The sequence below is a fragment of the Pelophylax lessonae genome (genome assembly GCF_965119305.1).
Source record: "Pelophylax lessonae genome assembly, chromosome: 4".
In the NCBI taxonomy this organism is placed as follows: Eukaryota; Metazoa; Chordata; class Amphibia; order Anura; family Ranidae; genus Pelophylax; species Pelophylax lessonae.
The window spans coordinates 388,221,217-388,248,448 of NC_138771.1; the positions used below are offsets into that span (position 1 = coordinate 388,221,217).

The 27,232-nt window shown below is 46.8% G+C and overlaps 1 protein-coding gene across 1 annotated transcript in view; it reads right to left on the bottom strand.

Moving 5' to 3' along the window:
• Window positions 1-467: 467 nt before the first annotated feature.
• PFDN1 (prefoldin subunit 1) overlaps window positions 468-27,232 on the bottom strand; it is a 127,770-nt gene continuing 101,005 nt past the window's right edge. The window contains exon 4 of the mRNA XM_082256219.1: window positions 468-612. Within this exon, the coding sequence (XP_082112345.1) occupies window positions 529-612 (84 nt within the window). The 3' untranslated portion in view covers window positions 468-528. The remainder of the gene's footprint in view (window positions 613-27,232) is intronic.

Below are 27,232 nucleotides of genomic sequence, written 5' to 3' on the forward strand. Positions count from 1 at the left end.
GCACAGGTGATCAAATACCACCTAAAGAAAGCTCTGTGGGAAAAAAAAGGACGTCAAATTCGTTTAGGTACAGCGTCGCATGACCGCGCAATTGTCTGTTAAAATCAAGCAGTGCCGAATCGTAAAATAGGCCCTGGTCAGGAAGGGGGTAAAATCTTCCGGGGCTTAAGTGGTTAAGGGAACAGGATCCTTTTTTTATTTTTATTTTTTTTGGGGAGGTAACAAACACTTTATTAAAGTTGTCTTTTAAAAAATTGATGACAATAAAAAAAGCACAACAGTTACTTAGCACGCAAGTATATTATTTTCAACCAATTTTACAAGAGTAATTCAGCCAACTGTTCTTCCAGATCTGCATATGTAACTTTACAGTGAAAAAATGTGAAACAGCAAGTGTATACTTAAACTTTTGCTATAAAATATGGCATTTTATGATACAGTTACCATTTACATGAGGAAAATGCACAAGCAGATTTTTATTATGTATATATATATATACTACTAAAAGTCTCCAAATAAAAACTGACGTCACTGCGCTCTTCTAGCCATTAGCATTTCTCTAATGTTATCTTCAGCATTCTTGACACTTCGTTCTAGATAAGCCTTCTTTTCCTGAAAAAAATAAATAAATAAATAAATAAAAAACATGCTTCAATTCATAACTGCACAAACTTACCCTATCTCATGAGTTATTGCTGTGTTGAGGAATAACTACTGAATAATTTTAGCTTTTTCCAATGATTCCTACAAAATGTTTAGACTTCATTTACTTGATTGCTGACCTCATTCATTCAATAAATGCTTTAGTCAAAGAATTGCATCAAAAATGTAAAATACATTTCTAAAAATTGCATAGAACATAAAAATTGGATTTTTGACTTACCGTAAAATCCTTTTCTCTTAAGTTCATTGACGGACGCAATGCTCTCTGATTCATATCAGTAGGGTAATACTGCCCCCTACAGGAGTAGGACACCAGGCAGAAAAATGTTCTGGCTACGCCTATGGGCAGTACCGGAGGGTACACCCTCTCTCTTTCTGCATAGGATGTCAGTTTTGTTTTAACCACTTTATGTCTGCTCATATTGCTGCTACTGCGGCAATGTGGCTCGTTATCGTCCATCGACGTAGACCTACATCGCTGGACTCCTCCCCTTGTGGGCGGCGCTCGCGTGCCACCGGAGGCTCGCTCCCGCTGTTTTCAGTCACAGTGGGAGTCGGGCCAGGGGAGGAGCGGCGGTGATCACCGCCACTCTTCCCCGATTGTCGGGGAATCGAGTCTGGAGATCCGCCCGCTTGTGTAAACAAAGCAGGCGGATCTCCAAAGTGACAGACAGTGACAGATTGCATACATGCGATCTGTCCCTGTGTCACTCAGTCACCTCCCCCCACACGTCAGTAAGCACCAGGCATACATTAACCCCTCCCTCTCCAATAAAATTAACCCCTTCCCTGCCAGTGTCATTTTTACAGTAACAGTGCATATGTATAGCACTGATTACTGTAGTAATGTCACAGGTACCCCCAAAAGTGTCAAAAATATCAGTCAAGGGTGCGATCTGTCCGCCGCAATGTCGCAGTCCTGCAAAAAAAAAAAAAAAAAAAAAAAAAGAAAATCGCAGATCGCCACCATTACTCGTTAAAGAAAAAAAAACACCAAAAAATGACAGAAATCTTTCCCTTAGTTCGTAAACGCAATAACTTTTGCGCAAACCAATCGAAATACGCTTATTGCGATTTTTTTTTACCAAAAATATGTAGCAGAAAACAAATTGGCCAAAAATGATAAAAAAATTTAGATTTTTACATTTTTTTGGGGGGGGAATTTCATATAAAAAAAATGTGAAAAAAAAGTAATTTTTTCAAAATTTTCGCTCTTTTTTTGTTTATAGCGCAAAAAGTAAAAATCGCACAGGTGATCAAATACCACCAAAAGAAAGCTCTGTTTGTGGGGAAAAAAAGAACGTAAATTTTAAATCGTTTGGGTATGGCGTTGCATGACCGCGCAATTGACAGTTAAAGTCGCACAGTGCCGAATCGCAAAAAGTGGCCTGAACGTAAGACAGCAAAATCCTCCTGTGCTAAAGTGGTTAAAGCAGTGTCAGAAAAGTAACACCAACCCAACTCAAAATAGAGGGGCGAGTACTGCGTCCGTCAATAAACTGAAGAGAAAAGGATTTTACGGTAAGTCAAAAATCCAGTTTTCTCTATCGTTCATTGACAGACGGAGTGCTCTCCGATTCATATCAGTAGGAATGTCCCAAAGCAATGCCATAAAATGAGGGGTGGGAACAGCAGAAAAGAACAAGTCCCCAATAAACATAGCCGACCAGGCCACATAGGACTCATCAGAACAAAAGATGAGGCCCACCTGAAACAAACAGTAAACATCCTCAAGAAAGCCCAAAAGCCCTCCAAACAGCAGCCAGCAAAAAACCTTGCGGCCAAAAAGAGGCATCTGCAGATGCCAGCACATCCACTTTATAAAACGTGATAAAAGGTGTGAACAAACGACCAGGTAGTCGTCTTGCAACCTGAAGCACAGATGCCTGTATGGCAAAAAGCCCAGGAAGCACTAGGCGTCCAAATAGAAAGCGCCGAAACAGGGAAAGGTAGGAACTGAACCCTAATTGAAGAAGCCTGCACCACCGACTGTCCGATCCACCTGGAAATAGTCGCAGCAGACGCAGGCAGCCCTGTTCTTGGGTCATCCGTGAGCACAGAGAGCGAAGACGCAGTAGTCGCCAAGTACCCCTCGAGTGCCTGAACTCCATCCAGAGTATGCAGCGCACATTCCGTTGGATTAGGGGGCTTAGGACACAAGATGGCAACACAATGGCCTCGTTCAAGTAAACACTAGAACCCACCTGGAAGGATGGATCCGGTCGAAGTACCACCTGGCCCCATGAACCAACCAACATATAGGGAGAACAACAGGACAATGTCATCAGTGCCGACACCCTGCATGCAGAGTGACAGCAACCAAGAAGGCCACCTTCAGTAATAAGGTAGGCAGGGGATACCCTCGATACTTGCAAGAGGAGGGTCTTGAAGAACCGACAGCACCAAACCAAGGTCCCCAGTTGGGAGGTCGCACCAGAAGAACCAAGTGTCGCACCCCCTGGAAGAAGTTACGCACCAGGGAACGGGCGGCCAACGGCCTGTGTAAGAAAAATTACCAAAGCCGAAACCTGACCCTTGACAGTACTCAAGGCCAACTTTTGATCAACTCCCCGTTGAAGGAAGCCAAGATCCGGTCACTGAGTAAGAGCGAGGGGGAGCCCAAGGAGACTCACACCACGCAATACGCGACTTTCTCATATGATGAAAAAAAAATCATCCTAGAAGACGCTTCCCATGCTTTACACAGGGTGGAAATCACTGAAGCAGACAATCCTCTGTCCTTCGACACCTGGCTTTCAACAGCCAAGCCAGCGACCGTAAATCCGGACGGGAGATCGTCCCCAGGGATAAGAAATCCTCCGAGAGGAAGCCTCCAAGGAGCGTCAGCGGCAAGCCTGACCAGGTGGGCGTACCAAGCTCGGTGAGGCCAGTCCGGACCCACGAGACTGACTGAAATTCCGTCCGCCTCAATCCTGCGAAGGATTCTTGGCAGCAACTGGAGAGAAGGAAAGGCAAATAGCAGCTGATACTGACCTCGGCCCAACCGTGAGCACTCTCGCACGACCATGCCAGTGTCAGTCTTGCGCAGGTGACCACGCCAGACTTCTCAGCATCGTTCATGTTGAACCTAGCGAATGTTCTTGTCTATGACAGAACCCATGGTGCCACCATTGCACCAGCCAGAGGGTCCCAGGAGCAGGCCATGACCTCTGCACTATCCCGTAGATGCGATGCCAACAGGACCACGTCCGGAGTGCTCCCAAACAAAGGCACAACTGCTGGGCCTGTCGACCGAGGCAATCCGCCTGCCAATTTTTTCTGCACCTGGAAGGGGAACAGCCGATAGAGCTGGAACAAGGCGCTCTGTCCTACGAAGAATCATCACTTCCAAGGCTGCAAGGACAGCCTTGGTGCCCCCTTGGTGAATGACACAAGCCACGGTCGCAGGGTAGTCAATTGAATGTGCACCGAACGGCTGCCTGATCCAGTGAACTAGGCAAAGCCTGATCTCTCTCAGCTCCAGGACATTGATCAGTAACCTGGACCCTCCAGGGACCATACTCCCGAAGCAGAGAACCTACCGAGGACTCCTCCCCAACCGGACAGGCTTGCATCCACGGTGACAATTGTCCAGTAAAAAGGGGAGGAAGGATTCCAGATCAAGACTTCCTGGTCTCCCGGCTCAGCTGGACCCGAAAGTCCAGAGAGTTTGGATTCTAGTCCCATTCGAGAAGGATTGCCTTCTGGGGGATCCTCGAGAGGGAGTGAGCAAAAAGGACCGTCCCGAAAGACGACACCATCAGTCCCAGAACTCGCATGCAGGTCCGAAGGGACGACCATGTGCTGGACAGTAACAGTTGAACTGCAGTCCGAGGTTCCAAGAGTTTCTCCGGAGGGAGAAAATATCCTGACTGAGGATGAATCTAAAGTCAGGCCCAGATAGTCCAGTCTCATGGAAGAAACCAGGGATGACTTCTGAAGGTTCAGAACCCACATGAACTCCTCTAGAGTGCTCATTGTCAGCACTGTAGGGGACTCCACATGGAGAAGCAGATCGCCCAGGAAACCAAGACCAATATGCCCTGCTGCCACAACAGCACCAGGACCGGAACCAACACCTTTGTGAAGACCAGAGTAGCAGAAGCGAGACCAAAGAGTAAGGCCACAAACCGATACCCTACCCTATGGCAAAAATGAATAACCCGTTGGTCTCCTGAACATAACGGGATGTGAAGGTAGGCATCTTGATGTCTATGGAGGCCCGGAATCCCCCTGATGTAGGGAAGCCACCATCGTGCGGATCGATAGCATCTTGAGCTTTTGGTCCGCACAGAACCATCAAAGGGCCAGTAGGTCCAGCTTGTGAAACCAGAGCCTGAACTGCCCCAAGAGCGCCTGCAAGCGATCCGGGGACAGCCTTACATTGGAAGGGAAAAGCCTCTCTGAAAAAAAACGGATCGAAACTCGATCTTGCAACTGGACCACATGACCTCCTGAACCCAGCTGCCTGGGATCTGGGTCAGCCGCAGGTCCGAGAACCGGCAAGGACGTCCCCCACCCCATAGATGGGTGAGGACGCACCCTCAGGCCGAGCAGGCCTTGTCCGCAGTTCTGGAAAAGAACGATCTCTTGTTCGCCAGATCAGGGTAGTTTGGAACCACCCAAGGAAGTACTTCTCCACATGGACTGTCCCCGAGGGACGAAGAAACTGTTTGTGAGCCAACAAGGAGGGACCCCATCTGCGACGAAGGCCCTTAACGATTAGCCTGTGGAAGAAAGGCACTCTACCCCCCCCCCCCCCCCCGTGAAACCCTTATATGTCATCCAGGGCAGCGCCAAACAGGAGATCCCCCTGAAAAGGGAGATCCATTAAGGCCTTGTTCGAAGTTTTATCTGCAGGCCAACACTCTGGTCAAGCATACGCCGGACAACCACCGCCGAACCGACAGGTGACCCATATAAAAAGGAGCCGTGTCCAGCGCAGCATCACAAACAAATTGCATCCCCTGCGCCAGCTGGTCCAACAGCTCCCCCAGGGCAGGAGGCAGGGCTGTCTTTAACACAGGGCAAAAGGAGCAGCTGCCCCTGGCCCAGTCAATGTTGTGGGGCCCAAAGCAGCTGCCCCTTCAGCCCATGCAGCCTGCAAATAGTTAATTAGTGTATTCCAGGGGGGCTCCAAGAAAATGTCTGCCCAGGGTCCAATCAATATTAAAGACGGCCCTGGCAGGAGGGACTTGCCCCTCACCAAGTCACGGCATTGGAACTCTGCATATCAGGCCGAGTCTGCGTGGCAAGAGAAATTATAAACACTGCTCCCAGTGCAGACCCCGCCAGGAAGTATAGATTGTGGGCCACAGCCCGTGCCATCCTATCCCCCATTCCTTAAAGGACGGGGATTCCTTCACCGGAACAACTGTAGTCCTAACCAGCCTGGGAGTCCAGACGTCCACCATAGGCGAACAGTCCACTGTACCAGAGACACCTCAAAAGAGTAACTTCTAGCAGCCGCTTAGGCACCCCAGGGGAACGTCTCAGACGGTCCCATCCTACATGAGCACGCTAGCAAAATAAGCTGCTCCGGACGGCATGTGAGAGCCAGATGCTGCATGTGCACCAGGCGCAGCCGCTGCTGCGTCCCCCAAATTGCAGGGTGTCACGCAACGAAACAACCAGAGCATCCACCAGCGCCTGTATCATGGGCGGCAGGGGAGGTAGAAATGTCATCCACATTATCTGAGGAGACGGTGTGCGAGGTAACAGGCCCGGCAGGGAGGCCCGTGTCTGCGGCGGCTGAGTCAGACTCAGAATCCGACACATCCGATGAGGCAGGGGTAGGTGGAGAAACGTTTCAGCGCACCTCCCACCTCCACCCGGGCCCAAATGCTTCACGAACTGCCGAAAAATAGAATTAGTTCAGTATGCCTTCACTAGTGGGTAAAGCGCCCTCTCTGCAGGAGCAGGCTAGGTAGTGAAAAGGTTAACAACAAAAGCTTTACACTCTACACCTCTAGGGGGCTGTCCCTCAGACATTACCCATCAGCCACTAGGTGCTGCTCTTCAGTTTCATAGCAAGCAGTACAGGAAGACAATTAACCCCAAAAAATAGAGGGGCGGGGGGGGCTGTGACTGTCAGAGGACTCAGAGAAAAGAATTTTACGGTAAGTTCTTACAAAAGTTATATTTTCTCTTACGTCCTCCGATAGTCGCAGCCCGTTTAGCAAGCCTTCACTAGTGGAATGTCCCAAAGCAGTGCAGGTGCGAGGGGTGGGAAGGCGCAACCAAAGAAAAAGGAAAATATGTTTCAACCAGGCCAGAGAAAAAAACTGAGCCAACAGGGCAACAGAAAGCTCAACATGAGCCAACCCGTAACAAAATTCACCCCAAGAAGAGACAGAACACCACGTCTCAGTAAAAAAACGCCGCGCACAAAATTTTGCGGCCAAAGGAAGCATCCGAGGATGCCATTTCCTCAAAATCGGAGAGTTTCGTGAAAGTGTGCACAGATGACCAAGTCCCCGCATCGCACACCTGAGCCACAGAAAAAACTGATGGCAAAAAGCCCAAAAGGCAATGACAGCTCTAGTAGAGCGTGTCCACACAAGAAAAACAGGCACCTGACCCTTTAGTGAATAGGCGAGTACCATGGACTGTCCGATCCAATAGGAAAAGTTTGCAGCGGACGCAGCCGAACCCTACCATGACCCCTCGGAAGGACAAATAAGGATCAGACTCCCTAAAAAGGACTCAATGGCAGACAGGTAAACCGTGATCGCCCGGACCACAGCCGTGAATGCAAGACAAAGTCCTTGGGATACTTGGGCTTCGCACATAGCGAAGGCAAAAGAACATCTTTGATGAGGTGGAAAGCAGATACCACCCTAGGAAAAAAAGGCAGATTGGGTCGCAAGATCACTTCAGCCCCATGAACAACCATGATAAGGCAAACAGAGCCGCCAACTCAGACACCCTGTGAGCAGAGGTGATAGCCACCAGAAAAGCAACTTTCCGGGAAAACACAGGCATAGTGGGGGTGGGGTTTTTTTTCTCTAGATAGTAGGAGTAGGTTTTGCCTCCGTCCCTATTTTGAACAAAAAATGGGGTGTTTTGGTGTCTCAGGCCAAGGTGGTGGGACTTTTTGGGCAAGTAATGATATTGCTACAAGTATAAAAATATAGTATCGGATTTATTCCGTTGTACATAAAGCATAATGATATATACATACATTCCAATAAAGTGGAGATACGTGTTTTGGGTATAGGCCCAATGTGATAAAGATAGAAAGAAGACGATTCAAAGGAATCTGTGACGTGTGATAGTTTGTGACAAAACTAGGGATAATGGTCTCTATGTTTCCTGTGTAATCCAGGAAAGTGTGGTTCACAGAGTCTATCCCTAAATCTGACACGTTTCGGCTTTCTTTTAGCCTTTCTCAAAGATTCTTTGTCACCCAGCTGAAATATATAAAATCAATAACATATCTGTTATTGTAAGTATTCATATAAATTTAAAGTACTGGAGTTTTAGTATAAGGTATTAGGTACATACACTATTGAACTTTGTTTCAGCAGACCATTCTCTGTGTCCTCTGAGCCTGCAGCAAGGAGTCGTGGGGTACCTTTGTCTGGAAGAATATGTGAGTGTAAATACTATTTAGGTGTTGATAGCCTGAAGTTACTCAATAATTCCATTTACTCACGCATTCAATATAGATATTCATATGTAGATGGCTTGGTGATAATCCAGCAATATCCTGCGTGATCCTTTCTATAATCATAATATATATATATATATATATATATATATATATATATATATATATATATATATATTATATATATATATATATATATATATATGTAAGAAGAGGTTTTTCAACAGTAATAGTGTTTATTTATGCGGAGTTTTGTGTCCGCCTGGACCAACTTACATTTGGTAGATTTTGGGGGATTGCAGGATGGAAGATGAATCTTCCAATGCCGCGAGTAGGTTTGCAGCCTTGCTTCAATATGCCATTCTAAAGGAATTATAGATTGATGTAATTCCAATTTTATACATTGGTGGTCAGTGGTGAGTATTTTATTTAAAGTGACTTTGAAGGCTTATGGATCCTTGGGGTCCATTTAAAACTTACATTTTAGCAGGTAAGGTTAAAGTCTCTCCACCGCAGAGGTCCGTGTCTCTCCTGTTCCCTCGCTGGGAGGGAAGTGAAGGAAGACGCCGGCTCCCCGGCCTTTTATCGCTGCTCGCGCATGAGCAGGAAGCGCTGCACGTATGCAGCTCTTCCTTGTCCGTGACGTAGTGGTCCCATACTGCGCATGCGCCTGGGTGTTGTGCACGCAGTACGAGCCTGTCGGACAAGGAAAGCGGCCGCCGACACGGAGTGTGGGACACGGAGCTGTCTGGCCGTAGTCAGAGGCGAGATGTTTAGCCCTTCCATGTCACAATCGCCCCTGTCCTCAGTAGGGACAGGGGCTTACCGTGCCAGGTGCAAGTTCATGAGTATCGAGATGTCTGTTTTGAGACAAAGTGTACATTACAGATTATATAGGCAGCAGTATATGCAATATTAAATATCAATTCTTGTGTACATAAATTTTGTGTAAACCATAGTTTTAACAGCAGAAAAATAATAATAATGAAAAAGAATATCCAAAAGGGGAATGATGTTCCCGTGGGGGATGTGTCGGATGTGTCCCAAAGTCTGACATACCAGAAAAGATGTTTATATCTGGGGTTTGTTTTCAAGGTAATTTCAAAGGTATAGTGACCAAATAGTTTGATGGGGGAAGTTTCTATCACAAATTTACAAATGGATGGATAGATTAAAAAATCGGATTTTTGTAAGATCTTACCGTAAAATCCTTTTCTCTTAAGCTCATTGACAGACGTAGTCTTCTTGATTCACAAGAACTGGGTTATGCTGTCTCCGCAGGAGCAGGACTAGGCAGAAAGAAAAAACGTTCTGGCTCCACCTTAGGGGCAGTCCCTGAGGGTATATCCTCCCTCTCTCTGCTACAAGGCATCAGTTCTGTCACAAAGCAGCAACAGAGAATTTAACCCAACTCAATGATAGAGGGGCGGGTACTACGTCTGTCAATGAGCTTAAGAGAAAAGGATTTTACGGTAAGATCTTACAAAAATCCGATTTTCTCTGTCGCTCATTGACAGACGTAGTCTTCTTGATTCACAAGAACTGGGACATCCAGAAGCAGTGCCACAAATGAGGGGTGGGATTGACCGAAATCAAAATCCAATCTAGAAGGCCCAACCGGTGCCAAACTAGAAGTTTTAAAGGCTCATTATAAACAAAGAATGAGACTCAAATGAAAATTTCCAACGGAAAAAAACCCTCGAGGCAGACCACTGGTCTCCTCAAATGGCGGCCTGCAAAACCTTGCGGCCAAACGAGGCATCAGACGATGCCATTACATCAACTTTATAATGTTTTGTAAAGGTATGCACCGACGACCAGGTAGCCGCCTTGCACACCTGGACCACTGACGCCTGATGGCGAAAGGCCCATGACGCACTAAGTGCCCGAGTGGAGTGCGCCTTAACAGGGAACGGGGGCTCCCGACCCTTAATAGAATAAGCCTGTACCACCGTCTGTCTGATCCATTTGGAAATAGTCGCGGCAGATGCAGGCAACCCCTTTTTGGGTCCATCCGGGATCACAAAAAGTGAATCCGTCTTGCGAAACGAGTCCGTCGTTTTCAAGTATACCCTGATCGCCCGGACCACATCCAAGGAGTGTAAAGCAAACTCCCGAGGATGACTGGGCTTAGAACACAGGGAAGGTAATACAATTTCTTCATTCAGATGAAATTCTGAAACCACTTGTGGTAGGAAGGATGGGTTCGGACGAAGAACCACCTTATCTCTATGAACCACCAGATATGGGGAACGACAAGATAAAGCGGCCAGTTCTGACACCCTGCGTGCAGAAGTAATAGCCACCAAGAAGGCCACCTTCTGGGACAACGTAGGTAGAGGAATCTCCCTAATATCTTCAAAGGGAGGTTTCTGAAGAACCGACAATACTAAATTAAGATCCCAGGGTGGTAACGGCGCGCGCACTGGCGGAGCCAGATGTCGCACCCCCTGGATGAAATTCCGCACCAAGGAATGAGTAGCCAAAGGCTTCTGAAAGAAGATAGCTAATGCTGAGACCTGACCCTTGATAGTGCTCAAGGCCAGTTTCTGCTCAACCCCTTGTTGCAGAAAAGCTAATATTCGACTAACCGAATAAGACCGTGGACGGAACCCCAGAGGTTCACACCATGCAATGTAGGACTTCCATGTACGATGATAAATCTTTCTGGAAGTCGCTTTCCTTGCTTTAACTAGAGTAGGAATAACTGAAGCTGACAATCCCTTGTCCTTCAGCACCTGGGTCTCAATAGCCAGGCCGTTAAAGCCAGCGATCGTAAAGCAGGATGGAAGATCGGTCCCTGAGACAGTAGGTCCTCCCTGAGAGGAAGTCTCCACGGGACGTCCGCCACCAGTCTGACCACGTCGGCGTACCAAGCTCGGCGAGGCCAGTCCGGAGCTACCAGGATTACTGGAATTCCTTCCTCCTCTATCCTGCGAAGAAGTCTTGGCAGTAACCCGAGAGGAGGGAAGGCATACATTAGCTGGTATTGCCCCCACGGGGCGATCAGTGCGTCTGCGGTCTCTGCTAGAGGATCGCGGGAGCGAGCCACGAATCTCTGTACTTTCCTGTTGAATCGTGATGCCAACAGATCCACATCCGGGGTGCCCCACCGTAGGCACAACTGGTGGAAAACTTCTGGATGGAGGGACCATTCCCCCTGATCCAGAGTCTGACGGCTGAGATAATCTGCCTGCCAATTCTCCACCCCCGGAATGAATACCGCAGAGATAGCTGGAACAAATCGTTCCGCCCAGCGAAGAATGCAAGCCACTTCTTTGGCCGCTCGGACACTCTTGGTGCCCCCCTGGTGATTGACATAAGCCACGGCCGTGGCGTTGTCCGACTGGATCCGAACCGGGCTGCCCTGGAGCTGCTCGGTCCAGTGAATCAGACAAAGTTTGATCGCTCTCAGTTCCAATACATTTATCCGCAACCTGGATTCTTCCGGGGACCAAAGTCCCTGGACAGATAACTGACCGAGAATTCCTCCCCATCCGGATAGACTGGCATCCGTGGTCACTATCGTCCAATATATTGGCAGAAATGACTTTCCCTGGCTGAGCATCGGAGACCGAAGCCACCAGACCAGAGACTCTCTGGTCTGTTTGCTCAATCGGATCCGATTGTCCAGGGATTCCGGATTCCGATTCCATCTGAGAAGAATCTCTTGTTGAAGAATTCGGGTATGGGACTGGGCAAATGGGACTGCTTCGAAGGAAGCCACCATCAATCCCAGAACCCTCATGCAAGTTCGAAGAGAAGACCAGCTGTTGGATAGTAACAACTGGACTGCTGATTGAATCTTCCGGAGTTTACCTACCGGAAGGAAAACTCTTGACCTGACTGTATCTAGAATTAGACCCAGATATTCGAGCCTCTGGGTGGGAACCAGAAATGACTTTTGCTGGTTCACCAGCCACCCGAATTCCTGTAAAGAAATTATAGTAATTTCTATGTTTTGTAGCAGGGTCTGAGGAGACTCTGCATGAAGCAGGAGATCGTCTAGGTAACCTAGAATCGATATGCCTCTTTGGCGCAGTAGTGCCAACATTGGGGCCAACACCTTCGTGAAGACCCGAGGAGCCGTGGCGAGACCGAAAGGTAACGCCACAAACTGATAGCGGTTCTCTTCTACGGAAAAGCGTAGAAACCGCTGATGTCCTGCGAAAATGGGAATGTGAAGATAGGCGTCCTTGATGTCTATGGACGCTAGGACATCCCCTGGATGCAGGAAGGCTGCTACTGTGCGAATGGATTCCATCTTGAATTTTCTTATGTTGAGAAAGGAATTGAGTGCCCTTAAGTCCAGAATTGGACGCACTTTGCCCTCTTTCCTGGGTATTGTAAATAGGTTTGAATAAAACCCCTGAAAACGTTCTGTCCAAGGAACGTGGACTACCACTCCTTGTTGTAGTAAATCCGTGACTGCTCTCCGTAGATCTTCTATACGATCCGGGGATAGTCGGATATTGGAAGGGAAGAATCGCGCCGGTGGGAGAGATCGAAACTCGATCTTGTACCCTGACCTTATGACTTCGCAAACCCACTTGTCCGGGATTCTGGAAAGCCATGGATCCGGGAACCGGCGAAGACGTCCCCCCACCCCAGTTATGGGTGGGGGCGCACCTTCAGGCTTTGGACGATTTATCTTCAGGTCTGGAGGGGGCGGGCTTTTGCTTGCCCGACCAACGTCCCCTGAAGCCTCCTGAAGGAGCTTTGGAGGACTTAATTTTTTCACCCGCGGGACGAGAAAACTTTTTGTGAGCAGAGAAAGAAGGCCCTCGTCTTTGACGAGTTCCTTTACCCTTAACGTTTTGCGGTAAAAAGGTGCTCTTTCCACCCGTGAGATCCTTAATGATCTCATCTAAGTTGGCTCCAAATAGACGCTCTCCTGAAAAGGGGATATTAGCCAATGCTTTTTTGGAACCTTGGTCGGCTAACCAACCTTTTAGCCACAGTGTACGCCTGAGAACCACTGCTGAAACTGATGCTCGCGCCAATAATGGAGTGGCATCTAACGCCGCATCACACACAAACTGTAACCCTTGTATCATCTGTTCCAACAAATCTGATACCGCCTGAGGGACCTCTTCTAAGTCCCGGCGTAACCACTTGGTCCATTCAGTTACAGTCTGCGAAACCAGACCAATAGCAATTATTGGTCTGAAAGCTGATCCAATCAAGGAAAACATGGTGCGAGACATAGCTTCTATCTTGCGATCCACTGGATCTTTAAAAGACGGAGCGTCTTCTAAAGGAATAACCGTGGCTTTATTCAATCTAGCAATTGGTGAATCCACCACAGGTGGTTCTGTCCATTTCTTAATGAGGGTTTCCTCAAACGGATAACGCCTGTTAATGCGTTTAGAAATAGCAGAGGTGCGTTTTGGCAGACTCCATTCTTCTTTGATTGGATTGCCAAAACATTTGGGCAATGGAAAAACCTTCGCCACTTTCATGCGTTTTTTAGTCCCAAAAGGGATTTCAGTTTCAGCTATTTCCGACGGAATACCCTGTAATCTTAAGGTTTCTTGAACAGATATAATGAGTGCGTTTACCAACGCTTCCTCTCGGGCTATGGCTGATGCCGAAACATCCTCCTCACTGTCTGAAGAGACAGTACCCGAGACACCAATCCCAGCTGAAGTACCTGCAACTGCAGAAATAGGCTCAGAGTCTGAATCCGAAGTTTCAGATAATAAAGGGTTAGGCGGGGGTCGCTTTCTTGCGCCCTGTCCCTGACAAGCCACTTCCACCCGGGACACAAAAGTTTCCATAATAGCTGACAATGATTCAATCGTAAGCGGGGTGCTGGAGGATCCTGCAGACACCTCGAGGGGATCCGGTGGAGATACATGAGTGGCAGGGTCCATGTTAATTCAGGACACCTCTGCCAGAAAAAACAAAAAACTTTTTTTTTTTTTATGTGTCTCCCCCTAGCGCAATAGCGCCCCTCAGAGTACCTGCTTCTCGATCCCCAAGAGAGAGAGAGGGACCCCCAAGGCTCACCACCCGATGCAGAGAAGTTTCCAACCAACTGCAGTCAGCGTCTGTCTTTTACAGACTGGAAAGAGCTGTGTTCGTTTTCCCGGGTAGAAGGACGTGGCTCCGCCCCCTGTGTACGCCTTCCGGCGTTCCCAGCTCTCCACGAGGTAGCTGGGCTCATCAAACATGGCCGCCCCCATACAGGAGACAATAGACTCCAAAAACATGGCGGCCGGCGTGACCTGAGGACATTCATGCACCCGGTCTACGGCAAAATGGCGGCGGACCGCCGAAATCGTTTTTCCCAGCACATCCACCTGCATCTCTGCTAAGTGGCGGTTTATCGATCTGCAGGAGGTGCACTACAATTAAGGTAGGATTATACCTCCTATGTCTGCTGTAATACTACAGTCTGCTGGGTAGAGTGTTAGCTCTCAAACCAAGTCCACTTCCCACCAAACACGTACTGTATTTACAAGGGGGACTTTTAGTGTCAGATATATACTGACCATGTATGGAGGGGCCCATAATACATACTGCCTCATAACGAGGAAAAAAGGGAACGTTTACTCACCATACCAAACCGACAGGCACCCTCTCTTCACAATACCCTCTCCACCGGGGTGGGGGGTTGTGGACCACTCCGGACGCCTCGACTCTCTGGTTCCTGGCGTCCAAGCGAGACTTAACTCGCAAGGTCAGTCCCTCCAATGGGACTCCGTCGCGGCCGACCCAGCGCGGAGCTCTGGTCTGCACGCGCTCGTAGGCAGAAACCGGGGTGACCACTGGATCTCAACATCCAGCCCGTCGCCCGGCCCCGCATACTTACTTGAATGTGTCGCGGCCGACCAAGCGCAATGCAATGGTCTGCGCGCGCTCGTAGGCCGGCTGGGGTGCCCACTAGTGTCGCCCAGTCCGGCGTATTTGCTTGAAGATCTGACAGGAAAAAAAACACTGGAGAAAAACTACCTAAAAAATATTTTTTCTAAAGAAAAAATCTTGCCAGGACCAAAAAGATCCCAGCAAGGAACTTAGGTCCTTACTCCTGACTAGACAGAAAAAAACTGATGCCTTGTAGCAGAAAGAGGGAGGATATACCCTCAGGGACTGCCCCTAAGGTGGAGCCAGAACGTTTTTTCTTTCTGCCTAGTCCTGCTCCTGCGGAGACAACATAACCCAGTTCTTGTGAATCAAGAAGACTATGTCTGTCAATGAGCGACAGAGAAATTAGGGTTTTAAACTATAGGTTGCTACTTAAGGTAAATCCCCTTTCAGATAACTAGTAAGTAAAGATTTTAGTGCAGTACCTTGATAGGTGTTATAATATTTTATTTTTAGTCCGTTTTCCCAGAGGCAAAGCCTTCAAGGAATGGTCTAAAACTTTCCGTTTCATTTAGGCCAGGGTATTTTGTGGCATTGAGACGCCTAATCCATTGCATCTCCATTTGGAGAAGTTTTTTGTTCCAATCGCCTCCGCGCTGTGGTATGTGCATTCTCTCCAGGGCGATGAATGTCACTTTTGGCATTTTATTGTTGTGGATGTATTTGACGTGCCTACCAAGTGGTAAATGGAAGTTACATATTTCCATACTTTGTATGTGCTTATTAATTCTTTTGCCCATTTCCTGTTTGGTTTTGCCAACATAATATGACCCACATTCGCACCTCATAAGGTACACAACTCCCTTAGTCTTGCAATTTACATAATGGCGGGGTATAAATTTCTCGCCGTTTGGGAGGATGGTATCTGTGCATTTTTTAATTACTTTGCACTGCGCACAAGTGCCGCAGGGGTACGTACCCTTGTCCCTGCAGGGGTCCTTCCTTTTTTCTTTGAATTCGCTATGTGTTAGATTTTGTTTAAGGGAGCCGGCCTTTCTATAGGTGACCAAAGGGTTGTCTGTCACAAAATGTTTTACCACAGGGTCTTCGTTTAGGATTGTCCAATGCTTTTGAAGAATTTGTTTAATTTTCTGATGTTCATTTGTGAACCGCAAAATAATGTGGGTTTTTTCCCCTTGTTCCTTATTTGTGTCTGCCTCTTTAGGTTTAAAGAGTATTTCTTGCCTCTCTTTCTTTTTGACCTTATTGAAGGCTTTTCTAAGTGTGGTTTTGGAATATCCTCTTTCCAGTAGTCTTCCTGTTAGGAGGTCGGCTTCTTTCTGGTAGTCGTCGTCAGTAGTGCAATTCCTCTTTAGCCTTAGAAATTGGCTATACGGTATTGCTTTTTTTAGAGATGTTGGGTGGAAACTCGACGCATGTAAGATTGAATTTCCTGCTGTTTCCTTACGATAAAGAGTCGTTTTAATGGTTCCATTAGGTTCTTTCAATATCCACGTGTCCAGAAACGCAATTTTGTTTCTATCATAATTGAGTGTAAAAAACATGTTATAGGTGTTATTATTCATCGTTTTAAGACACTTCTTAATTAGCTTCTCTGGTCCTGACCAGATGATGAAGATATCGTCCAGAAATCGCTGCCACAATAATAGGTTGTTTACAAAGATGTTATTTCTTTCCTCCGCCAGGAATTCTGTTTCCCAGGCTCCTAGAAATATATTCGCATACGATGGAGCACAACTAGTGCCCATCGCAACACCGCAAGTTTGCAAATAATAGGTACCATCAAAAGTGAATACATTGTGATTTAGAATGTATTCCAACATCATTATGATAAATTCATTGAAATTATTGTCCCGTTCACTCTGTTGTTTAAGAGCTTGTCTGATTATTTCTATTCCTTTTTTGTGAGGGATGTTATTATAAAGGGATTCGACGTCAATGGTGATAAGGAGGGCGTCCTCTGGTACTGTTAGTCCGTCTAGAATTTGAAGTAGGTGTACTGTATCTTTTAGATATGATGGAAGTTTGGTCACATGGGGTTTGAGGTATGCGTCGATGACTTTACTTGTTGTTTCTGTGAGGTTACCATTTCCGGACACAATTGGTCTCCCGGGGGGATCATCTCTGCTTTTATGTATTTTAGGTAACGCATAAAAGGTAGGGGTCCTGGGGTGTTTGGTCCTCATATATGGCCATAATGTTTCTGTTATTGTACCCTCGTTCAAGGCCCTGTCTAATTTTTTGTAGAAGTCTTCTTTAAAAGTTTCCAAGATTATAGGTAATATTTTCTTATAACATTTGTTATTCAGAATTTTTTGGCACATCATTTTGTATTTCTCATTATCCATTAATACGAGGTTGCCTCCTTTATCCGAGGGCTTTATTGTAATTTCCTCATTCTCTTGTAGTTCTTTTAGTGCCTTTCTCTGCGATTCCGTAAGGTTTTGTGTTTTCACTTGATCTTTCAGTTGGTTGATCTCCTTGCTGGTTTCTCTCACAAATAGTGCAATTGCCGGATTTGTGTTCAAAGGTGGAAAGAAGTGTGACTTTTTCTTGAATTTCTTTAAAGGTGTTTCCTGTGAAGGATTCATTTCCTGATCCTCCTCTTCGCTATCTAAATTGGTGTCATCATCAGTCCAGTCCTCTAGGCCCCCTTCTTCCAACAGCAGGTTTAGATCACGAATGGCTCTAAATTCCGCTGCGGATAATTTTGTCTGTGGTTCTTCAGTTGTAGGTTTCTTGCTGTACATTACTTTTAAAAGTAATTTTCGTGCAAAAAGATTTATGTCTTTTATAGTTTCAAATCTGTCCGTTGCCCTGTTAGGGCAAAAAGAGAGGCCCAATGTTAGAACCTCCGTCTGGTCATCTGTTAGTTTGTGTTTGGACAAATTAATAATGGTAAGTTCCCTGGTTTCGTTCATTATGTGGCTTGGGTCTGCTTCTTCTGTTTCCCTAAAAAAGCCTTTTGTGATTTTGGACCACTGTCTTTGTTTACTCTTGGTCTTAGGAAAATTTTATGATGTTTAACCGGGGCTGTGTCCTCCTTTCCATGTGATATGTTTTATTCCGTCGTGTCTTCTCTTTCCCGTGAGGGATCTTCTCTGTCCTCCAAATCTGATTGAATCTCTTGTTGGGTTTGTTCCATATCTCTCCTTCTTTGCTGTTCGGCTCCTGACGCATATGATGATGAGTCGGATGAATAATAGAGTCCGGTCTTCCTATTTGCTTTGGTGTTGTACGCGGTTTTCCTTGATTGTCTATTAGTTGACCACTTATATGCGCGATTCTGGGTGAAGGCATTTTTATCCCTCCAGTATTTTCTTTCCTTTTTCTTGAGTATTTCTCTACCGTATTCTTCCAGATGTTCTTTGAGCTTTTTCTCCTGTTCACTATATAATGATATCTTTTTTAAAGGAGTCAGTTGGTCATAGATAGATTTTATGTCTTCATCCAGGCTTTTCATCTGCCTGGTGTATTCCTCTTGCAACCATATTCATTTTTTTGAACATTCGTTCAGGATTTCTTCCCATTCTTTCTTCATGTTTGCCGTAATATTATCCATTGTTGGAAAGATTTGTATACGGAGACCTACTGGGTTAATATTCTCCGCTACATATCTTTGAAATGACTTGATATGCCAGAAAAGGGCCGATTTCCTTTCAAGATATTTTTTGAGGGTTCCAAATAATGCCATAATATCCGAATCCTGTTGTTCCTGTCCTTGAAAACTTTTTTGGATGTCTGACATCAGGGCATTCCACCCATCAGATCACCTGTGGGCATCTCTTCCATTATGGGGGGTTATGAGATAAATCTCAGCCCTGTTGGTTGAGAAAACGGTTTGGATATTTTATCCCCTTATTCTTTGTGGGTTTATCACCCAGAAAAGGGGGAGCGGAGTACTATCCAACCCTTAAAAGTAATTTCTTTTGTAGGGTCCTGCTGAGCGGCCCTATAATGTATATAACGAAAATCTTTATTTACTTGTCTATCTAAAGAAAGATGAGAGCATGGATGTGTTGTCCATCCGGGTTTGTTTCTCTAGATAGTAGGAGTAGGTTTTGCCTCCGTCCCTATTTTGAACAAAAAATTGGGTGTTTTGGTGTCTCAGGCCAAGGTGGTGGGACTTGTATATACTGCTGCCTATATAATCTGTAATGTACACTTTGTCTCAAAACAGACATCTCGATCCTCATGAACTTGCACCCGGCCTACTGAGGACAGGGGCGATTGTGACATGGAAGGGCTAAACATCTCGCCTCTGACTACGGCCAGACAGCTCCGTGTTCCACACTCCGTGTCGGCGGCCGCTTTCCTTGTCCGACAGGCTCGTACTGCGTGCGCAACACCCAGGCGCATGCGCAGTACGGGATCACTACGTCACGGACAAGGAAGAGCCGCATATGTGCAGCGCTTCCTGCGCATGCGCGAGCAGCGATAAAAGGCCGGGGAGCCGGCGTCTTCCTTCACTTCCAGCGAGGGAACAGGAGAGACACGGACCTCTGCGGTGGAGAGACTTTAACCTTACCTGCTAAAATGTAAGTTTTAAATGGACCCCAAGGATACATAAGCCTTCAAAGTCACTTTAAATAAAATACTCACCACTGACCACCAATGTATAAAATTGGAATTACATCAATCTATAATTCCTTTAGAATGGCATATTGAAGCAAGGCTGCAAACCTACTCGCGGCATTGGAAGATTCATCTTCCATCCTGCAATCCCCCAAAATCTACCAAATGTAAGTTGGTCCAGGCGGACACAAAACTCTGCATAAATAAACACTATTACTGTTGAAAAACCCCTTCTTACATACATACATATATATATATATATATATATATATATATATATATATATATATATATATATATATATATATATATATATATATATATATATTTATTTATTTATTATGATTATAGAAAGGATCACGCAGGATATTGCTGGATTATCACCAAGCCATCTACATATGAATATCTAAAAAGTATATATAACTAAGTTGCGCTAAATTGTGTTATAAATGGCAATGAATGTCAAATTAAGGCACAATATGATGTTGACTCCAAATGAATGTCCTCTAAAAGTCCCAAATAATCTCCAGAAATAAACACAGTCCAAAATGTAAATTCCCAAGTCAGAAACGTGTATCACCGGTGATGTAGTCTCCTTACCGGATAAAGGAAAGGGAAAAGCCAAACTCAAATTAGGTCTGCCAATCTCAGATCTGCAAGCCCATATTCATCTCAGGTGATGGATGGAAATCATGTAAAGAAAACAAAAGCTTCCATAGCATAATACTGTTGTTAAATGACACCCTGAGAAGTGCACACCACCACCAGAGCAGATAAGGATGAAAGTTATGCACCAGCACCCCCATGTTCCAAATGCTACCTTGAAAACGTCATATTTGACGAAACGTGCGTCGGTCGCGGCGTGCTGACGTCACCAGCTTGTTGAGGACGGGCGGAGGAGCCGACCGGCCGGCGGCTCATCTCAATCTCTGTATCTACGCTTGATGCTTCTTATGTTTGTGAGTAAAATTTACCATTTGTGAATAAAGGGTTTGTTGGTTTTACACTATCAAGCTTTCTTTTATTACATACTTGGTTGTGATTTGGAGTGATCGTTCCACCTACTGCTGGTTCCGAGGGTCATCCATGGGACATTTGGCGTTTACCCATATGTGATTTGGTAAGAGGCAGTGGTGTTGGGGTGATCTTTGAATCTTTGAATTTGGTGGCTTTTGTGTGTCCCTTTACCTATCTTCTGGTAAGCATTTGGAACATAGGGGTGCTGGTGCATAACTTTCATCCTCATCTGCTCTGGTGGTGGTGTGCACTTCTCAGGGTGTCATTTAACAACAGTATTATGCTATGGAAGCTTTTGTTTTCTTTACATGATTTCCATCCATCACCTGAGATGAATATGGGCTTGCAGATCTGAGATTGGCAGACCTAATTTGAGTTTGGCTTTTCCCTTTCCTTTATCCGGTAAGGAGACTACATCACCGGTGATACACGTTTCTGACTTGGGAATTTACATTTTGGACTGTGTTTATTTCTGGAGATTATTTGGGACTTTTAGAGGACATTCATTTGGAGTCAACATCATATTGTGCCTTAATTTGACATTCATTGCCATTTATAACACAATTTAGCGCAACTTAGTTATATATACTTTTTTGATTGTCGCAATTTAAGTTGCTGCTGGATCTCATTAGTTAGCGCAGTTATCTTCTTGTATTAACATATGAATATCTATATTGAATGCGTGAGTAAATGGAATTATTGAGTAACTTCAGGCTATCAACACCTAAATAGTATTTACACTCGCATATTCTTCCAGACAAAGGTACCCCACGACTCCTTGCTGCAGGCTCAGAGGACACAGAGAATGGTCTGCTGAAACAAAGTTCAATAGTGTATGTACCTAATACCTTATACTAAAACTCCAGTACTTTAAATTTATATGAATACTTACAATAACAGATATGTTATTGATTTTATATATTTCAGCTGGGTGACAAAGAATCTTTGAGAAAGGCTAAAAGAAAGCCGAAACGCGTCAGATTTAGGGATAGACTCTGAACCACACTTTCCTGGATTACACATGAAACAGAGACCATTATCCCTAGTTTTGTCACAAACTATCACACATGTCACAGATTCCTTTGAATCGTCTTCTTTCTATCTTTATCACATTGGGCCTATACCCAAAACACGCATCTCCACTTTATTGGAATGTATGTATATATCATTATGCTTTATGTACAACGGAATAAATCCGAATACTATATTTTTATACTTGTAGCAATATCATTACTTGCCCAAAAAGTCCCACCACCTTGGCCTGAGACACCAAAACACTCCATTTTTTAACACAGGCAAAGTTACTTCACTGAAGTTCCAAAAAAGGAAGGCCGTTGTAAAAACTGAAAAAACAAACAAATTCAGGTCCCATAGAAACAAAGGAGCCGTCCGCGGGGGAACAAGATGACGCACCCTCTTGAATAAAGGTGCGAAGCAAGGAATTATTTGCCAAGGGACGCTGGAAGAAAATGGCTAAGGCCAACAATCTGACCCATGACTGTGCCCAGCGCCAAGCGCTGATCCACCCCTTCCTGCAGGAAGGCCAAAACCCTCGCCACCGAAAAGGAGCATGAATGAAACCCTTGCGACACACACCAGGCAAAACATGCCGTCCAGGTACGATGGAATATCTTCTGGAGGCAGGCTTCCAAGCCTACAGCAAGGTAGGAATGGCAGTATCAGAGAGACCACTGTCCCTCAACACCTGGCTTTCACCAACAGTGCCGGTAAAGCCAGAGACAGTAAAGCAGGATGGAAGAACGGCCCCTGAGACAGCATATCTTTTTCAAAAGGCAGCCGCCAGGGAGGCTCGACGACCACCATCCAGGCCAGACTGGGGCCACCAGAATTACCTGCACCTGGTCCAACGCCAACCTGCGGAGGAACCAGGACAACAGTGGAATTGGAGGGAAGGCATAAAGTAGCCAACATCGGTGCCAGGGCACCACCAACGCATCCGTGGCGTCCGCCAGAGGATCGCGGGCCCTGGCCATGAATCTCCCCACCATTTTGTTGAGACGGGACGCCAACAGAAGCACGCCCAGAGACCCCCAACGGGCACACAGGAGATGAAAACACCACCGGATGCAGGGACCATACCCCCTGATCTAAAGACTGGCGACTCAGATAGTCCGCCCGCCAGTTTTCCACTCCCGGAATGTGAAAACAGCCGAAAGCGCTGGAGCATGCGCCTCGGCCCAAGACAGGATCTCGGCCACCTCCTCGGCCGCCCGGGCACTCTTGGTGCCCCCTTGGTGATTGATGCAAGCTACCGCCGTGGCGTTGACTGTTTGAACCCCAACCGGGCGACCAGGCAGCTGAGTCAACCAATGGAACAAGCAAGGCTTGATCGCCCGAAGCTGCAAGACATAGACCGGCAAGGAAGACTCCGCGCCGACCATGTCCCCTGGGCACACAAAGTGTCCAGGACACTGCCCCAGCCTGATAGGCTGACATCTGTGGTGACCATTGTCCACAGCATAGGCAGGAAAAACTCGCCCTAGGACAGTGTGGGTGACAGGAGCCACCACAAAAAGGTCAGTCCTCTTGAGACGGCTCAAAACATATCCTCCCGTTTAAAGACAGAGGATCCTCGTTCCACCTGGCAAGAATCTCTGCATGCAGAGTTCCCGTGTGAAAACTGAGCAAACGGGATGGCTTCGAAAGCCGAACCCGTCAGAGCCCGGGACCACATGCAGGTCCGTAGAGAAGAAAGATTGTTGTCCCTGAGAGACCTGATCACGCTCTGTAAGGTTTGAAGTTGTTTCTCTGGGAGAAAAAAAACACTCGCTTGAGTGGAATCCAGGACCATCCCCAAAAGAGCGAGGCGAACCGACTGAGTCAGTGCCAACCTCCGGAGGTTTATGGTCCATCCGAAATCCTGGAGCATCTGAACCGTCACCGATAGAGCGTTCAATAGAGTGGCATCCAAGCTGGCCCTCAACAGGAGATGGTCCAGATATCCGAGGATCGCAATCCCCTTCATGCACCGCAAGGCCAGCATCGGAGCCAAGACCTTGGTGAAGACCCTGGGAGCCGAAGCTAGACCAAAAGGGCAATGCCACAAATTGAAAATGGTCCTCTGCCACTGCGAAGCGTATATACCGCAGAAGACCCTCAGACAGTGATTTGCAGATACGCATCCTTGAAGTCGATGGAGTCCAGAAAATCTCCTTGACCGGGTGGATTCCACAAAGCGGTTCAGAGACTGGAGGGCCAGAATTGGACGCACTGTGCCCTCTTTTCTGGGCACCGGGAACAGGTTGGAATAGAACCTGTGAAAACCTGTCCCGCTGAGGGACTGGTAAAATAACTCCTCGGGCAAGAACTCCTCTTGCACAGCCCCCTGGAGATCCTGCAAAGGATCGGTAGACAGAACGGAGATTTGATGGAAAGAACCTGTCTGTGGGGCGAGATCGAAAACTCGAGCTTGTACCCTGAGCGAATCAGTCTGTGAACCCACCTGCCCCAAATTCTGGACAACCAGGGTTTCCGAAAGCAACACAGAAGTCCCCCCACCCCTGAAACGGGTGAAGGCGGCCCTATTAGGCAGAAGAGGACTGGGTCGCCGCCCAGGATTAACCGGCCTTGGGCTTCCCGGACCACAGCTTCTTGTGACTTTGACCTTGAAGGGTTTTCCTTCTCCTGTGCCCCTGAGGCACAAAAAGACCCACGATGAGCCAGGAAGGAAGGACCCCGCCTAGCACGGGGTGAGAGTTTACCTTAGAGGTTTAGGGTAAAAGAGCACTCCTACCTCCCGCAAGACCCTTGATCAACTCATCCAAGGTATCCCCAAAAAGCCGATCGCCCATACAAGGGACATCAGACACAGTCTTTTTGGAAGCACGGTCAGCCGACCAGCGTTTTATCCAAATAATGCGGCGGATCGTGAACCCAACTGCCAATAACCTTGCGACCAGAGGAGCCTCGGCCAGCGCCGCATTACATAGTACAGTACGGCCTGGGCCATTTTGATCAACCAGGTCAAGGACAGTCGGATGGACCGACTCTGCCACTAAGGTGCGCCTAGGCACCTTGAACCATTCAGTGATCGTTTGTGAAAAACCAGCACAGAAGCGAACACAGGTGTGAGCAGACAGCCCGCCACCAAAAACATGTCGCCGGAAGGCTACTCTCGGAATTGCTTATCGGCCGGGACTCTGAACAATTGGGAGTCCTCCACGGGCAGCAACGTGGATTTATTTAACCTGGAAACATTCTGGTCCACCTCAGACGAAACCGCCCAACGGGTAGCGGCGTTGAAACCGCTTAGGAACCACCAGCATATGCTTGAGGTGACGCCACTGTTCGTTCACGGTAACATGAAACTCCTCAGGGCAAGGGAAAAACCGACTTCTGGGCTTTTCGGGACCCGAAGGAAACCCGTTTTACCTGACTGGGCGGGCTCATCAGCAATATTCCAAGTCTCCCTGACGGAGTGGATAAGTGCTTCAACTATAGAGCGTTTTCGCGCTGCCGTGGAGGACGACTCCTCCTCCACCCCTTCCGAGTGTGAGGACTGGGACCCCTCAGGGGGGACATTGTCTGTGGCAACCAAATCAGGCTCTGAGTCATAAAAAAAATGAGAGGGCATAGGCCGGTTTTAACAGTGCTTTCATACAGCAGCAGATCAACCTTAAAACGCTAAGGTCACAAGTGCAGAAGCTAAGAAAGTCATGGCAGGTGATTCAGGAGTTCCTGAAGCAAGTACCAGGTCTGTGGGGAAATTGCCATCCTTGGACTTCAATTTTGAAATAAAAAATATTTTGGACACTGGCCCTTTAAATCAGCGATTCCCGCCGTCCTCACCACAAAACCGTCCCCTTCCAAATGATGTAAAAAAAATGGCAAAAGCACAGTCTTATGGTGAAATGCCCAAAAGAACAGAGAAAAGCAGAGAAAAACAGCCCCACCATGTCACATTGCAAAGAACAGACTTACTCACGAGCTGCTACAGTGAAAAGAAGTGACCTCAGTCACTAGAGGCCGATGTAGCCCTAAGCCACAGTATTATGGATGCCCAATGCATGTAATGTAAAAAGAAGCACTCAAAAAATGGCCTCCACCCTCACTAGGCGGCCGCCCACAGTTAAGATGGCGCCTGAACCGACGCCAAAGGCCTAGAAAAATAGAATTTTTGTAAAATGTTACTGTAAAAATGGATTTTTGTAAAATCTTACCGTAAAATCCTTTTCTCTTTGACAGACGCAGTTCTCTTGATTAGTAACACATTGGGTTATACTGCCCTCTACAGGAGTAGGACACTAGACGGAAGGAAAACGTTCTGGCCACACCTTAGGGGCAGTCCCAGAGGGTATATCCTCTCTCTCTCTGCTACAGGAAGTCAGTTATGTCACAAAGCAGTGTCAGAGAATTTAACCAAACCCCACTCAAAAAAACAGAGGGGCGGGTACTGCGTCTGTCAATGAGAAAAGGATTTTACGGTAAGATTTTACAAAAATCCATTTTTCTCTGTCGCTCATTGACAGACGCAGTCCTCTTGATTAGTAACACATTGGAACGTCCCAAAGCAGTGCCACAAATGAGGGGTGGGATAACAGAAAAATTCAAATCTAGAAGGCCCAACCGGTGCCGACTAGAAGTCTTAAAGGCTCATTTAAATCAAATGATGAGACTCAACTGAAAATCCAACGGAAAAAAACCCTCGAGGTAGACCACCGGTCTCCTCAAATTGCGGCCTGCAGAACCTTGCGGCCAAAAGAGGCATCCGACGATGCCATCACATCAACTTTATAAAATTTTGTAAAGGTATGAACCGACGACCAGGTAGCCGCCTTGCATACCTGGACCACTGACGCCTGATGGCGGAAGGCCCAGGAAGCACTAAGCGCCCGAGTGGAGTGCGCCTTGACAGGGAACGGAGGATCCCGACCCTTAATAGAATAAGCCTGTACCACCGTCTGTCTGATCCATTTGGAGATAGTCGCGGCAGAAGCAGGCAACCCCTTTTTGGGGCCATCCGTGATCACAAAAAGTGAATCCGTTTCACGAAATGGGTCCGTAGTCTTCAGGTATACCCTGATTGCCCGAACCACATCCAAGGAGTGTAATGCAAACTCCCGATGATGGCTGGGCTTAGGACACAGGGAAGGCAATATAATGTCTTCATTCAGATGAAACTCTGAAACCACTTTAGGAAGGAAGGATGGATTCGGACGAAGAACCACCTTATCCCTATGAACCACCAGATATGGGGAACGACAAGATAATGCGGCCAGTTCTGACACCCTGCGTGCAGAAGTGATAGCCACCAAGAAGGCCACCTTCTGGGATAATGTAAGCAAGGGAATCTCCCTAATATCTTCAAAGGGAGGTTTCTGAAGAACCGACAACACTAAATTAAGATCCCAGGGCGGTAAGGGAGCGTGCACTGGCGGAGCCAGGTGTCGCACCCCCTGGATGAAATTCCGCACCAAGGAATGAGTAGCCAAAGGTTTCTGAAAGAAGACTGCTAACGCTGAAACTTGACCCTTGATAGTGCTCAAGGACAGCTTCTGCTCAACCCCCTGTTGC